We start from the raw sequence: 13002 nt of genomic DNA, 5'->3' as shown, positions 1-13002 counted from the left end.
ACACTCGAATAGATTCCCCACGAACACTACTATATCCTCAGTATGACTTTGATGCACAGAGGTGAATGTTGTTGCTCTCTCAGGCTCTGCTGGAGGTGGTGAATGACCTGTTTGAAGAGCAGACGGACCTGGAGAAGATAGTGAGGAAGATCATGCAGAGAGCTCTCACCCTCCTCCAGTGTGAACGCTGCTCTGTGCTTCTGCTGGAGGACATCCACTCACCTGTGAGACCCCCCCACCTCCTCTCCTCTCTCCTCTGCTCTGTTCTTCTATTCCTTTCTGTACTCCACTTTTCTCCTCTTGCCGGCATTCCTCCTTTTTAACCTGGTCCACCTCTTCATTCTACACTCTCTCATTTTATACTCTCTCATTCTACACTCTCTCATCCGGCTGTTTTTTCTACAACAGGTGGTGAAGTTCTCAAAGACTTTTGAACTTATGTCTCCCTTATGCAACCGTGACATCAGGTGAAGACTTGAAACGAGACGTTTATTCAAACGAATCAGTTCAGTTGCATGAATCTGAATCAGTTCAGTTGCATGGGCGTTGGGATAAGCAGAGTGAAGTACTGTTTCTTCTCAAAACAATGTATCTGTCTTTTCTTGAGAGCCTTGTTTCTGTGTCTCTTTGACCGTGTCAGCATGGAGAAGCTCTCCTGCTCTGATTGGCTGATCAATAACAGCATCGCTGAGCTCGTGGCGTCCACAGGACTGCCTGTCAACATCAGCGATGTGTGTCAGGACCCCCGCTTTGATGCTGAGGTTTGTGCTTACTGGATCACTATGAATTGCACATATGCACGCACGCACACGCACGCACACGCACGCACACATACACTGCAAAATGTCAGCTCTCAAAAACAATTTAAAAAAGCAATAAAATGGAAAGAATATTACTAGCAAAACTATCTGCCAACAAAACAGAAAAATGTCACTTGCCAATATTATATTCTGATGATATTAATTATATTAAGTCAAAACTAGTGCAGTCGGATAAAAAACAAGTATGTATTGCCTTGATTTCAAATACTGCATTACTTCGATTTACTTTTACACACGTACGCACGTAATAAGGTCCTACTCTCCACGTCCACAGGCGGACTCGGCCTCTGGGTTCCACATCAGGTCGGTACTGTGTGTCCCCATATGGAACCGGACCCATCAGATCATCGGTGGGTTCCTCTCTCTGCCTTTCCACTCACAAACACTTATGTTCATCTTTCAGCTATGTCATTATCAATTCAAAAATATCCAATATGCTGTAGCTAATACATGACTGGATGTGTCTTTTCAAAGGGGTTGCCCAGATTCTTAATCGCCTGGACAGGAAGACCTTTAATGATGCAGATCAAAGGCTGTTTGAGGTGAGCTCCCTCTTGACTGTGCTGTCCTCAGGAGGCAGGGTCTGTCCAGACAGGTGTTGACTGTGCTGTCCTCAGGAGGCAGGGTCTGTCCAGACATGTCTTCTCTCTTGTCTGGGAACATTATCTGCAATGATGTGTTTTGAACATAACAGTTCAATGAAATGGATTAGCAGTATGACATGATTGTTAACCTGGTGGCTCTGCTGTATCTCCACACAGGCCTTTGTGATATTCTGTGGGCTGGGAATCAACAACACGATGATGTACAACCAGGTGAAAAAGACCTGGGCCAAACAGTCTGTGGCTCTGGATGTGAGCACTATCTTCCATATACTATTTATTATTTTTATTTTAATACTACATATTACCTTACATGAATACTGTTTCAATATGGTCATAATAGTCATAATTATAACAGTATTATCTACACACACTTACTGTGCAGTATTTGTTCATGTTGAATTGAATTGTTATTATTCTCTACAGTACAAGCCGGGCATTCACACAGATATTGAGCCAAAAGGGCTCTGCCTCTCTAACATCAATATTTCAGCCATCTTCAATAATTCATGATAAATATAGTCCTGCTCAACTCCTCATATCAAAGGCAAAACAGATTTATATTTCCATCACATTGCCTTCACTGTTTCATTAGACACTTGGAGGAAAATCTATAACAGATTATAACAGATTATAACAGATTACAACAGGTTATAATTGATTATAACAGATTATAACAGGTTATAACTGATTATAACAGGTTATAACTGATTATAACAGATTATAACAGATTATAACAGGTTATAACAGGTTATAACTGATTATAACAGATTATAACAGATTATAACAGGTTATAACAGGTTATAACAGATTATAATAGATTATAACAGGTTATAACAGGTTATAACAGATTATAACAGATTATAACAGATTATAACAGGTTATAACAGATTATAACAGATTATAACAGGTTATAACAGATTATAATAGATTATAACAGGTTATAACTGATTATAACAGGTTATAACAGATTATAATAGATTATAACAGGTTATAACAGGTTATAACAGGTTATAACAGATTATAACAGATTATAACAGATTATAACAGGTTATAACAGGTTATAACAGATTATAACAGATTATAACAGATTATAATAGATTATAACAGGTTATAACAGATTATAACAGATTATAACAGGTTATAACAGGTTATAACAGATTATAACAGATTATAACAGGTTATAACAGATTATAACAGATTATAACAGGTTATAACAGGTTATAACAGATTATAACAGATTATAACAGATTATAACAGGTTATAACAGGTTATAACAGAGTATAACAGATTATAACAGATTATAACAGGTTATAACAGATTATAACAGATTATACCAGGTTATAACAGGTTATAACAGATTATAACAGATTATAACAGATTATAACAGGTTATAACAGGTTATAACAGATTATAACAGATTATAACAGATTATAACAGGTTATAACAGATTATAACAGATTATAACAGGTTATAACAGGTTATAACAGATTATAACAGATTATAACAGATTATAACAGGTTATAACACTTTTTGATCCTGAGCGAGGAAGAGAAGAGACATGAGAAAAATACATTCCATCATTATTGTCAAAACAGTGTGAAGGCATGGTAATAATTGTGCATTATGGTTGCATGAATACAATAGTCTATTCCAAACTAAAATCATAATAGTGCAACTAATTCATGACATGTCATTTCATGGCCTGCTGGAGTGTCTACGTCTAGTTTTCCCTCCGTGTAGATGCTGTCCTATCATGGTACGTGCTCCAAGGTGGAAGTGGACAGACTGAAGGTACAGTACTGTAAGAAGCACGTTCATATTTGCTGTAGTGAATGATGACTGACACTCATTTAGTGATTCATCATGATAATGATGAGGCAGGTAGCCTAGAGCAGGGGTCGGCAATTAGGTTTGGCCTCGGGCCATTTTTTTTTGGAGCCACTAGATGGCGGGCCCGAACATAATCAAAGGCTAATTTCAGTAATTGATTGTTTAAAAATGTGACACGTTCTAATGCTTTGACTTTTCTTTCGACTGTACACATCGCTAGTCAACTAACACAGCTTGTTTTGTGAACCTGCTAACAATGTAAAGTAGTGTTCTAGTTAACTAGGTAGCTGTCCAATCCATTATGTTGCAGTATTTTGGCTTGACTAGCGAGTTTGTGTTGTGATTCTCAACAACGTTGAAACGTAGTTTCACACTTTTCCATATTTTTGAATAATAAATGTGTGGACTGACGATGTAGCGTAGCCTAACTTATTCTAATAATTAGGTAACATAGTTTCATTCTGATAATTATTCCCCCCTCCTCCCAGACAAGGTCACATTATTATTATTGGATTGGTTGTTTGCGTGCCGGGTGAAGTTAGCCAAACATTTAACCTGCTAGCAAGAGAAACATAATGTCACTCTCCAAAGGTCTAAAGAGGAAAGTTGACGGTGGAAACAGGGCATTTAAAGAGGAATGGACAGTGAACTATACGTTCATCCTACCTGGTTTCATCAATGCAAAGCCGTTGTGAGAGACATTTTCCGTGCTCACAATGTTCCCTTTCTATACATGCGAGTCATCCTTTTCGTCAATGAATGCGATAAAGACGCACGAGAGGAATCGATGGATGCATAAAAACCTTGAGAACTGCCTGTGGATTAAAGTGACGTCAATATCACCAGATATCAAGCAAATACTGACCGATGGGAGATGCTTTTTGTTTTCGCCGATTTTGTTTTCAATGTTTTTCAGAAAATTAAACAGAATTTGCGTTGTTACTGTTCATATGTGTGTTGCAGTCACATATACGTAAACATTACGTTTGAATGGCTTACTGAGCTCGTGTTATTTTGTTCAAACCACACACGGTATGTCGGCTATTTCAGCACCGTGACGCGTTGTCCACCTGCTTATGATTCACTCTGAGGGGTTCAGCGTCAGTGCGCTTCGGTGCACCTTGCTGCCTGATTGTCTGTCCCTGTGTCATTCACTCTCAACATGGATAAAAGTACAATAAGCATTATTCAGGTGGAGTTCGATTCTCTATTCGGACATTATAGGCGCTATATGTGGGACTGTCGGTCCGATATTATTATTTATAAAAAAAAAAAAAAAAAAAAGTGGATTCTCAAAATAATCTGCTGGGCCAAATATTATTGGTGACGGGCCAGCAATGGCCCACGGGCCGCCTATTGCCGACCCCTGGCCTAGAGGTTAGAGAGGCCGGCTAGCAATCGGAAGGTCGCTGGTTCGATCCCAGCCTCAGGAGGGTGCCGAATGTGAGCTGGTGACTGGAGGGTTGCTGGCATCATATCTAGTGCCTAGATATGATGCCTACCGTGCCTACCGATGCAATTATGCCCTTGAGCAAGGCGCTTAACCCCTAATTGCTCCAGGGGGCTCTGAATAGGGCTGACCCTGTGCCTAGAGCAAAACAATTTTTTATTTGTATTCTGTGCGATGACAAAAAGGTTGAATCTAATCTAATGTAAAATGGCGACTGCCGTTTCCTCTCTTGCTGAGGCTGTGTGATTGACGGCTGTGACCCCTCCCCCTCAGGCTGCCAAGATCCCCCCGAGCTGTGAGCTGGGGATCAACGAGTTCCATTTCAACGACTTCTCCCTGGACAACGACGCCATGATCACTGCATCGCTCCGGATGTTTCTGGAACTGGGTGTGGTCCAAAAGTTTAAAATAGACTATGACGTGAGAAACACCAGCCTATTGGATTTGTCAATAAGTTGATGAGTTATCAACAGTAAAAAAAAAAAAAAAAAAAATAGGAGGAGAGATCAGTTAGTTTGTTGTTGTCGTCCGTCACCTCTCTCTCTCTCTCTCTCTCTCAGGTGCTGTGTCGCTGGCTGCTGACTGTGAGGAAGAACTATCGCACCGTGGCCTACCATAACTGGAGACACGCCTTCAACGTGTCTCAGTGCATGTTTGTTATGATCACAGTAAGTTCCCTCTGTCACAGTGGGGCGAAGAGAGAGGCGTAGAGTAACCCCCCCCCCCAGCTCCACCCCCTGGTCTCCAACCCCGACCTCCCTCTTCCAGACCGGCCACGCTAATCACAAGGCTCCTTTGGCGTTGGATTGGGTTTGGAGACCCCGCTGGGGACGAGTTACTCTACCCTGGGGTTCAACCCGACACACTGCATGGTTCAAGATGAACACTGGAACCGCCATGAGGCTGAGAGCCTGTGAGTAAAGAAAAGTGTTATATCTTTGCACTCGATCAAATTTCAGGAGCCTCCTTTCATGACTTTTCCTAGATATGTGCGTTCTACCACCCAGTATCCTTACATTTTCAAAATCAGGATAAGCTAATATAAAGCTATTTTGCCAACTAGTGGTTGTTGTGTGTAAATAGCAGCTTGAGCATTGTAAAGAGAGGGTCGTCGACCCTCGAGGCGGCTCTTTTAGTAGGTAAAGAAGGCACGGCTGTTCTAGTGTTAAACCGTCAACATGTCATAAGACGTTTCGTTTGTTTGGTTTCTCGGTTGGTTTCAAAATCGCAATCACATTGACGGAGGAAAAGCTTCTCTGATAATGACGTCTTGAACAGGTCTCTGCTCTTCTCACATTTCTCGCTCCGCAGACCGCTGGTTTCCAGGATGTTCTGTCAGATGCAGAGACTCTGGCGTTGATGGTAGGCTGTCTGTGCCATGACTTAGATCACCGCGGGACCAACAACGCTTTCCAGGCCAAGTGAGTTTACCTGAGCCGAGACGATGAGGAGGCAACCGTCTCAGCTAATTACGGTCTCATTCAATCAATCAATCAGTCAATCAGTCAATCAGTCAGTCAGTCAGTCAGTCAGTCAGTCACTTGATTGATTGAACCCCTCTATCAACCCCTATAGGACGGGCTCTGCTCTGGCCCTGCTCTACGGGACCTCAGCCACCCTGGAGCATCATCACTTCAACCATGCCGTTATGATCCTACAGAGTGAGGTAATCACCCTGGCGACCGCAGTGACATCACCTACAAGCCACCTGCTTTATCTCTGAGCCTCCACCTCATCATCCAAGCCCCTCTCATTCAACAACCACGTGTTACCTGGTAACACCCATCTGCAGTAAATGTTCACCAGCATGGTATCTCTCATAAAGCTTCTCATCTCACATGTTGTGTTTGTTGATTACAACTCATATCATTACATTCGTCACGACAGGTTGAGTAAGTTGTGAAGCTGATATAGCTCAGGTTTGTGTCAGAGCCCTCCAGTCTGGTTTTTGATCACTGTGCTCCTCCATTGATTTCCTTTAGTAGAGACTCTTAACCATTCCTGATGAACTCTGGGGCGGCTGTGGTAGGCAGGAGGTAGAGCCGCTGTCTAATGATCGCAAGGTTGGCAGATCGGCGGGTCGAGCCCCGGCTGGCCACATGTTCCCCAAATTGCTCCCAGTGAGCGGGCCGGCACCTTGCATGGTAGCTTGCCACCATTGGTGTGTGAATGTGTGTGTGAATGGGTGAATGGGTGAATGAGAGGCCGTTGTAAAGCGCTTTGGATAAAGGCACTATATAAGTCAGTCCATTTACCATTTAACTCTGTTAATGAGACCCACACTGATAGAGAGGGATGGATTTCTACCGATAACGAGAACAAGTTGCATAGCATCTTTGTCATTACCCATTCATAAAGTATAGTAGTCATATACTGGAGTAATGATTCATGTTTTCAAACAGGGTCATAATATCTTTGCCAACCTCTGTTCCAAAGAGTACAGCAGTATGATGCAACTGCTGAAACAGGCCATCCTCGCCACGGACCTCACTCTGCACTTTCAGTAAGCGGCCCATGAAAAAGTCAAAAAGATGAGCAACATGTCAGTTATGTTTGAGAAGTTAAATTAAAACCCAGAATATAATAGATTGAAGAACTCCCTAACTATACCTAGGTATACTGTACTTGAAATATTTTGTATTGCTCTTCAAAAGGCGAAGGAGCAAGTTCTTTGACTGTGTTCTGTCTGGAGAGTTCAGCTGGACAGATGAGGGACACCGAGACGTTCTTAGGTCTTTACTCTTTTCTTTATCTATCCATAGAACCAACAATGACCTTCACTTGATAACTTGATAACCAAAGAATAAGAGTAGTAACCAAAGAAGTAACCACTTGATAACCAAAGAATAAGACTAGTAAAACGTTTCGGCTTGACCATAAACAACCGTATGACTTTTCACACAGGTCTATGCTGATGACGGCAAGTGACTTGGGGGCGGTCACTCGCCCCTGGGAGATCTCCAAACAGGTCAGATGTCGCAGAATGCTTCTTAAAAACTCAACCAAGTTCTATTTCCTTCAAACTCACTCTGTATTTCTAGAGAGATTGTGATCATTGACATTGATTGAGTCCTTTACTGTAGGTCGCAGAGTTGGTGACGAGTGAATTTTTCGAACAGGGTGACAGGGAGAGGTCTGAGCTAAAGTTGACTCCAGCGGTAAGCACTTCTCAGCTCTTTTGGAAGTCTGAATCATCAACATCACTTTGATATGTGACACGTTCTAGTGTTTCGGTCCGTATGGCCCGGCAACAAATCAAAATGTTCAGACTTTTATTTTGAAATACAGAACTACGTTTCAACGTTGTTGAGAATTCCAACACATAACCTGCTAGTCAAGCCAAAATACTAGCGATGTGTCATTGATTTTCAACTATGCAGAAATGTATTCACATGCCGACATGTGGACCAAAACACTAGAACATTATTATCATTATTATTAACATGTCATTATTATTAACATGTCATTATTATTAACATGTCATTATTATTAGTGCTCCATCCACTTTTGTATATGATGAGGAGTCAAGTAAGTTAGAATCCCCTCACGGCCCTAGCCCTAACCCTAGCACAGCAGTAAAGTAGAAGACTTTTATCTGTCATTATGCCTTGCCACCAGCCTCAGCATCCCCCCCTTGGGTACTCACACTGTGGCCTTGATGTGCACGGTTCTTTAATACGCAACTGTTGGGACAGTCATTAGGCTGATGTTTGTGGTGGGTGATAATAGACGCTTCCTGCCTCTCTGTCTGTCTCTCTCTCTGTCTCTCTCTCTGTCTGTCTCTCTCTCTCTCTGTCTCTGTGTGTGTCTCTCTCTCTCTGTCTGTGTGTCTCTCTGTCTGTCTCTCTCTCTCTCTCTCTCTGTGTGTCTCTCTGTCTGTCTCTCTCTCTCTCTGTCTTTCTCTCTCTCTGCCTCTCTCTCTGTCTCTCTCTCTCTCTGTGTCTCTCTCTCTGTCTCTCTCTCTCTCTCTCTGTCTTTCTCTCTCTCTCTCTGTCTCTCTCTCTCTCTTGTCTTTCTCTCTCTCTCTCTCTCTCTGTGTCTCTCTCTCTGTGTTTCTCTCTCTCTCTGCCTCTCTCTCTGTCTCTCTCTCTCTCTGTGTCTCTCTCTGCCTCTCTCTCTGTGTCTCTCTCTGCCTCTCTCTCTGTGTCTCTCTCTCTCTCTCTCTCTCTCTCTCTCTGTGTGTGTCTCTCTCTTTCTCTCTCTCTCTGTGTGTGTCTCTCTCTCTCTCTCTGTCTCTCTCTCTCTGTGTGTGTGTCTCTCTCTCTCTCTCTCTCTCTCTCTCTCTCTCTCTCTCTCTCTCTCTCTCTCTCTGTGTGTCTCTCTCTCTCTCTGTGTGTGTCTCTCTCTCTCTGTAGGCCATCTTTGACCGTAACAGGAAAGATGAGCTGCCCGCCCTGCAGATGGAGTGGATTGATGGGATCTGTAAGCCCCTCTATCAGGTGGGTTGTAAGCCCCCCTATCAGGTGGGTTGCTCTGTAAGCCCCTCTATCAGGTGGGTTGTAAGTCCCTCTATCAGGTGGGTTGTAAGCCCCTCTATCAGGTGGGTTGTAAGCCCCTCTATCAGGTGGGTTGTAAGCCCCTCTATCAGGTGGGTTGCTCATGTGAAGACATGTGTGCTGTTAATGACTCTCAATGTTAACATTGACAAATCAGTTTAGACATTTGTGACAGGGTCTAGTGACAGTCCTCAAGGTTATTTTTAATTTGTTATTATTATTTCCAGATTATGAAAGTACAGATTGTAAGCTTTCAAATAATGTGTCATACACTGCAATCTGAAAATATTTGAAGAAGATATGCATATTTGAATGTTGGTACACCTCAAACCAAACAGAGAAACCACGCAAAACAGCTGCTAGTAGCTAGTAGCTAGAACATCGCTGTGAACATCTGACTGCATGTTTAGCACATCACAACATGCTGATAGAACATGAACATGCTAAAAACTCATAACTACACATAATTAGATGACCACACAGTCCTTGCTTTTGAACACGTCCTAAAAAAATTGTTTAGTAAGTTTGTTTAGAAGCCATGTATCACTTACCCAGTAGCCTACGGCAGATGATACAGTAAATCCATGTCACAAATTATAAATATTTAGTGATCCTAAAACTGTTGTTTGTTATATCGAGTGAGCACTTCCAACACTTAAACTTTCATAATATGCAACAAAAAACAAAAAAAGCGCAACTTGAGAATTACCGACATGTGGACCTTTTCACCAGACCGTCTCACATTTGCATTGGTGTGTTCATGAGCGTGAGAGCGCCTCCTTCTGGGTGGTTAAAGCCAGTGTCTTCTCCAGGCTCTGGTGCAGCTGAACAGCAAGCTGCAGCCCATGGTGGACGGGATTGATGCCAACCGGCTGAAGTGGCAGGGCCTCTGCTCGTCCGACCAGCAGACACACGTAGCCTCAAAGCCTAGCCTGACTCCCCAATGTTGTTCAGAACCGGGTTTAAGACAGGACCAAGAGTACAAACAACACCCAGAGTCCATTCAGAACCGAGAAAATACAGAGTTTGGCTCAAAGTCAGAATCTGATCAGGATTCAATGTCCGCTCAAAACACAGAGACCAGTCACACTCCAGAGTCAGATGGGAGGGTGGGTTCTCAAAGGCAGGGAGCTGAGGAATGAGAGGAGGAGAGGGGACAGGGCAGAGGTGGGTGGAGGGAGGTACTGGAGCGCTCTGGTACAATCTGTGACTTGGATCTGATTGAGTTCTTAAAAAAAAAAAAAATTTCCCTCTTACCTCGAAAACACTGTCAAGTTGTTACACTGTCTCCAGTTGATCTTTATGAATGACTTTGTGGAAGAAAAGTGTTGATGTTTTATCATTTATTAGATGACAATCTGGAATTGACATACTGTATACTGTATGTACTGACTGTATATTTGCAGTTATTTGCGTAATAATGTAGGTGCGGCCGGTCATTTTATCCCCTTTTTTTTCCATATTCGGTCTAATGCAGCCAGGTCAAGCGGCTAGGCTCATACAGTAAGTTCCCACAGCATGCTTCCACCTGCAGTGCACTGCTTTACTGAAATGTTCTAATTATGTCCAAGCGATAGAACTGCTGTTTGCTTTGTGAGTTTGACTTGTGTATCGATAGTGATCGAAACCAAAGAAGGTCGGTAACCAATGTCTTTTCTGGAGATGCTTCAAACTGCAAATCCATTGTTACACCTTTACGGAACATAAAGGAAACACTGTGATTTCTCTCTTTCTCTCTCTCTTTCTCTCTGTCTCTCTCTCCTTCCCTCAACTCCCTCTCTCTCTCCCTCCCTCCATCCCTCTATAGACCGAAGCATGATCTTGTTCCTGAATGTTTACGTGTCAGCTACAGTGCAGTAGTTGTCATAATTGAGATTTGCTTCTGTAGATGTCTGCCTCCTCTATGACAAACCTTCGGTTGCATGAGATTGCTGTACAGTTCCTACAATTCAGTTGTTCTGTGAATTGTATGCATGCATAAATACATAATACTCGCTATGTACATACATACATAATACTCGTGCATAAATGCATACATAATACTCCTGCATTTATTTGTCAAATCTTTGAGTATATGTATGACAAGTCATGGTGATAGTGTGTAATACGTTGTACATCTCTGTTGTTGCTACTAGACATTGTGAAAATGTCTTTACTTTTGATGTTCCTGGGAGTTTGGTGTTACATAATAAGGGTCATAATATTTCCAGAATGTCACCCCGTTAGAACATGTTCCATTGTTTTTATTCAGTTGACGTCTCTTTCTGAGGTGACAAACTAGAAAAGTACATCTGGGTAGTATGCTTTTTAGGCGTAAAGGAAATACATTTTTCTATTTTAGATAACAAATCTGTAACAACATAAAAATATTCATAACAACATCAAATATTTTTCATAATTTAGGCTCTATATTTATGAGGGGTTAATAATTGGCATTTTTGCTCACCATTTCTACATTCTGCACTAAAAACCTAATGGAAGACTGAGAGAAAAATGTGTAATTTCTAATGAACATTTCTAATGAAAAGATCCCGCTGTGGGTTTCTAAATAAAAAGCCCTGGCATGCGAAAAGATGGTTTTGAGTGATTTGTGATTTACGTGTTTCACATTTCTTTGTGAATAGTGTGTTACTACTATAGTGTGTTAGGCCTACTATATTCTCTCTAATAACTGAGCTGATTGGCTGGGCTGATTATGAGCAGGCAGAGATTCGAAAATCCAGTTAACATGAAGTTGGAAGTCAGGATAATTCAGTTCCAAGGGGTTCAGAGTCCAATGAAACCGTTTAATCACAGCTGAATTAAGTCGTTCAAATGATGCACTGAGAGGTATAAGAGATTACACCGATAATTCCGTTGAAGAAATACAATATAAATGTGAGATAACAATACATATATATGTGAGATAACAATAGTGTTGCTTGCTTACAGCAAGCACACAAATAATATCTTGTACCGGCCCGCTCACTGGGAGCAATCGTGTGTTCACTGTGTTGAGTGTGCCTCAGTTCTGACTCAAACATACTTCAGGACAAGGACCAAGAACCCTGGCTGGCCACATGTCGAGGTGTCCTTGGGCAAGATACTGAACCCCAAATTGCTCCCAATGAGCAGGCTGGCATGGTAGCTTGCCACCATAGGTGTGTGAATGAGAGGCCATTGTAAAGCGCTTTGGATTAAGGCGCTATATAAGTCAGTCCATTGACCTGAGTGCTGAACATAATGAGTGAAGGTTAACAACGAACGTAACGAGGTAGCCTGCTGAACAAATACAGAGAACTCTGCATGCTGTACAACTGATATACAAGCGCTACACACAGACTGTTTGTTCCAAAAGTCCCAGTTTTACAGAACTGGAGAACTGCCATAACACATAGTATTTGTAGTCGGAACAACAACAGAAAGCATATTGTATGTGAGAGAACATGTTTACATATTCATAAAGTCTCTTTAACTCTCCTCTGTTCCTCTTCTGAAGAGAGTGTTTGATGTTGGTTTTTAATGAGGTTGTGAGCTGAAACTCCGGGCTAGTTTGACACACAGGCGAGATGCCCAGCCGTACATCCAGAGCTGGGCTGTAATCTATAATTTAACACAGATTGAGTTTACTCTCCTCAGGGTGTCGGAGCAGGGAGGGGAGGGGGAGGGGGGGGTAGTCCTCCAACCTCATTGTGGATACGGGGCCTGACTATACAGTAGTCTTTTATCGTTCTCTCTCTCTCTCTGTGTCTCTCTCTCTGTCTTTCTCTCTCTCTCTCTCTCTCTCTCTCTCTCTGTGTCTCTCTCTGTCTCTCTGCCCC

The 13002-nt window shown here is 42.2% G+C and overlaps 1 protein-coding gene across 1 annotated transcript in view; it reads left to right on the top strand.

The window, feature by feature from the left end:
* Positions 1 to 12704, top strand: part of pde11al (phosphodiesterase 11a, like) — a gene marked incomplete at both ends in the record, with an annotated part of 17223 nt that extends 4519 nt beyond the window's left edge. Inside the window, 18 exons of the mRNA XM_080541218.1 lie at positions 84 to 224; positions 409 to 467; positions 641 to 761; positions 1096 to 1171; positions 1296 to 1363; positions 1583 to 1675; positions 3167 to 3217; positions 4980 to 5126; positions 5267 to 5374; positions 6018 to 6127; positions 6282 to 6372; positions 7109 to 7209; positions 7361 to 7438; positions 7611 to 7674; positions 7790 to 7864; positions 9062 to 9145; positions 10015 to 10116; positions 12681 to 12704. Of these exons, the coding sequence (XP_080397344.1) occupies positions 84 to 224; positions 409 to 467; positions 641 to 761; positions 1096 to 1171; positions 1296 to 1363; positions 1583 to 1675; positions 3167 to 3217; positions 4980 to 5126; positions 5267 to 5374; positions 6018 to 6127; positions 6282 to 6372; positions 7109 to 7209; positions 7361 to 7438; positions 7611 to 7674; positions 7790 to 7864; positions 9062 to 9145; positions 10015 to 10116; positions 12681 to 12704 (1593 nt within the window). The remainder of the gene's footprint in view (positions 1 to 83; positions 225 to 408; positions 468 to 640; positions 762 to 1095; positions 1172 to 1295; positions 1364 to 1582; positions 1676 to 3166; positions 3218 to 4979; positions 5127 to 5266; positions 5375 to 6017; positions 6128 to 6281; positions 6373 to 7108; positions 7210 to 7360; positions 7439 to 7610; positions 7675 to 7789; positions 7865 to 9061; positions 9146 to 10014; positions 10117 to 12680) is intronic.
* Positions 12705 to 13002: the final 298 nt, after the last annotated feature.

The sequence above is a fragment of the Nansenia antarctica genome (genome assembly GCF_963989245.1).
Source record: "Nansenia antarctica genome assembly, chromosome: 10".
NCBI lineage: Eukaryota > Metazoa > Chordata > Actinopteri > Argentiniformes > Microstomatidae > Nansenia > Nansenia antarctica.
Note: the sequence above shows the minus strand (reverse complement) of the source record. Positions and strands in the feature narration are given on the sequence as shown.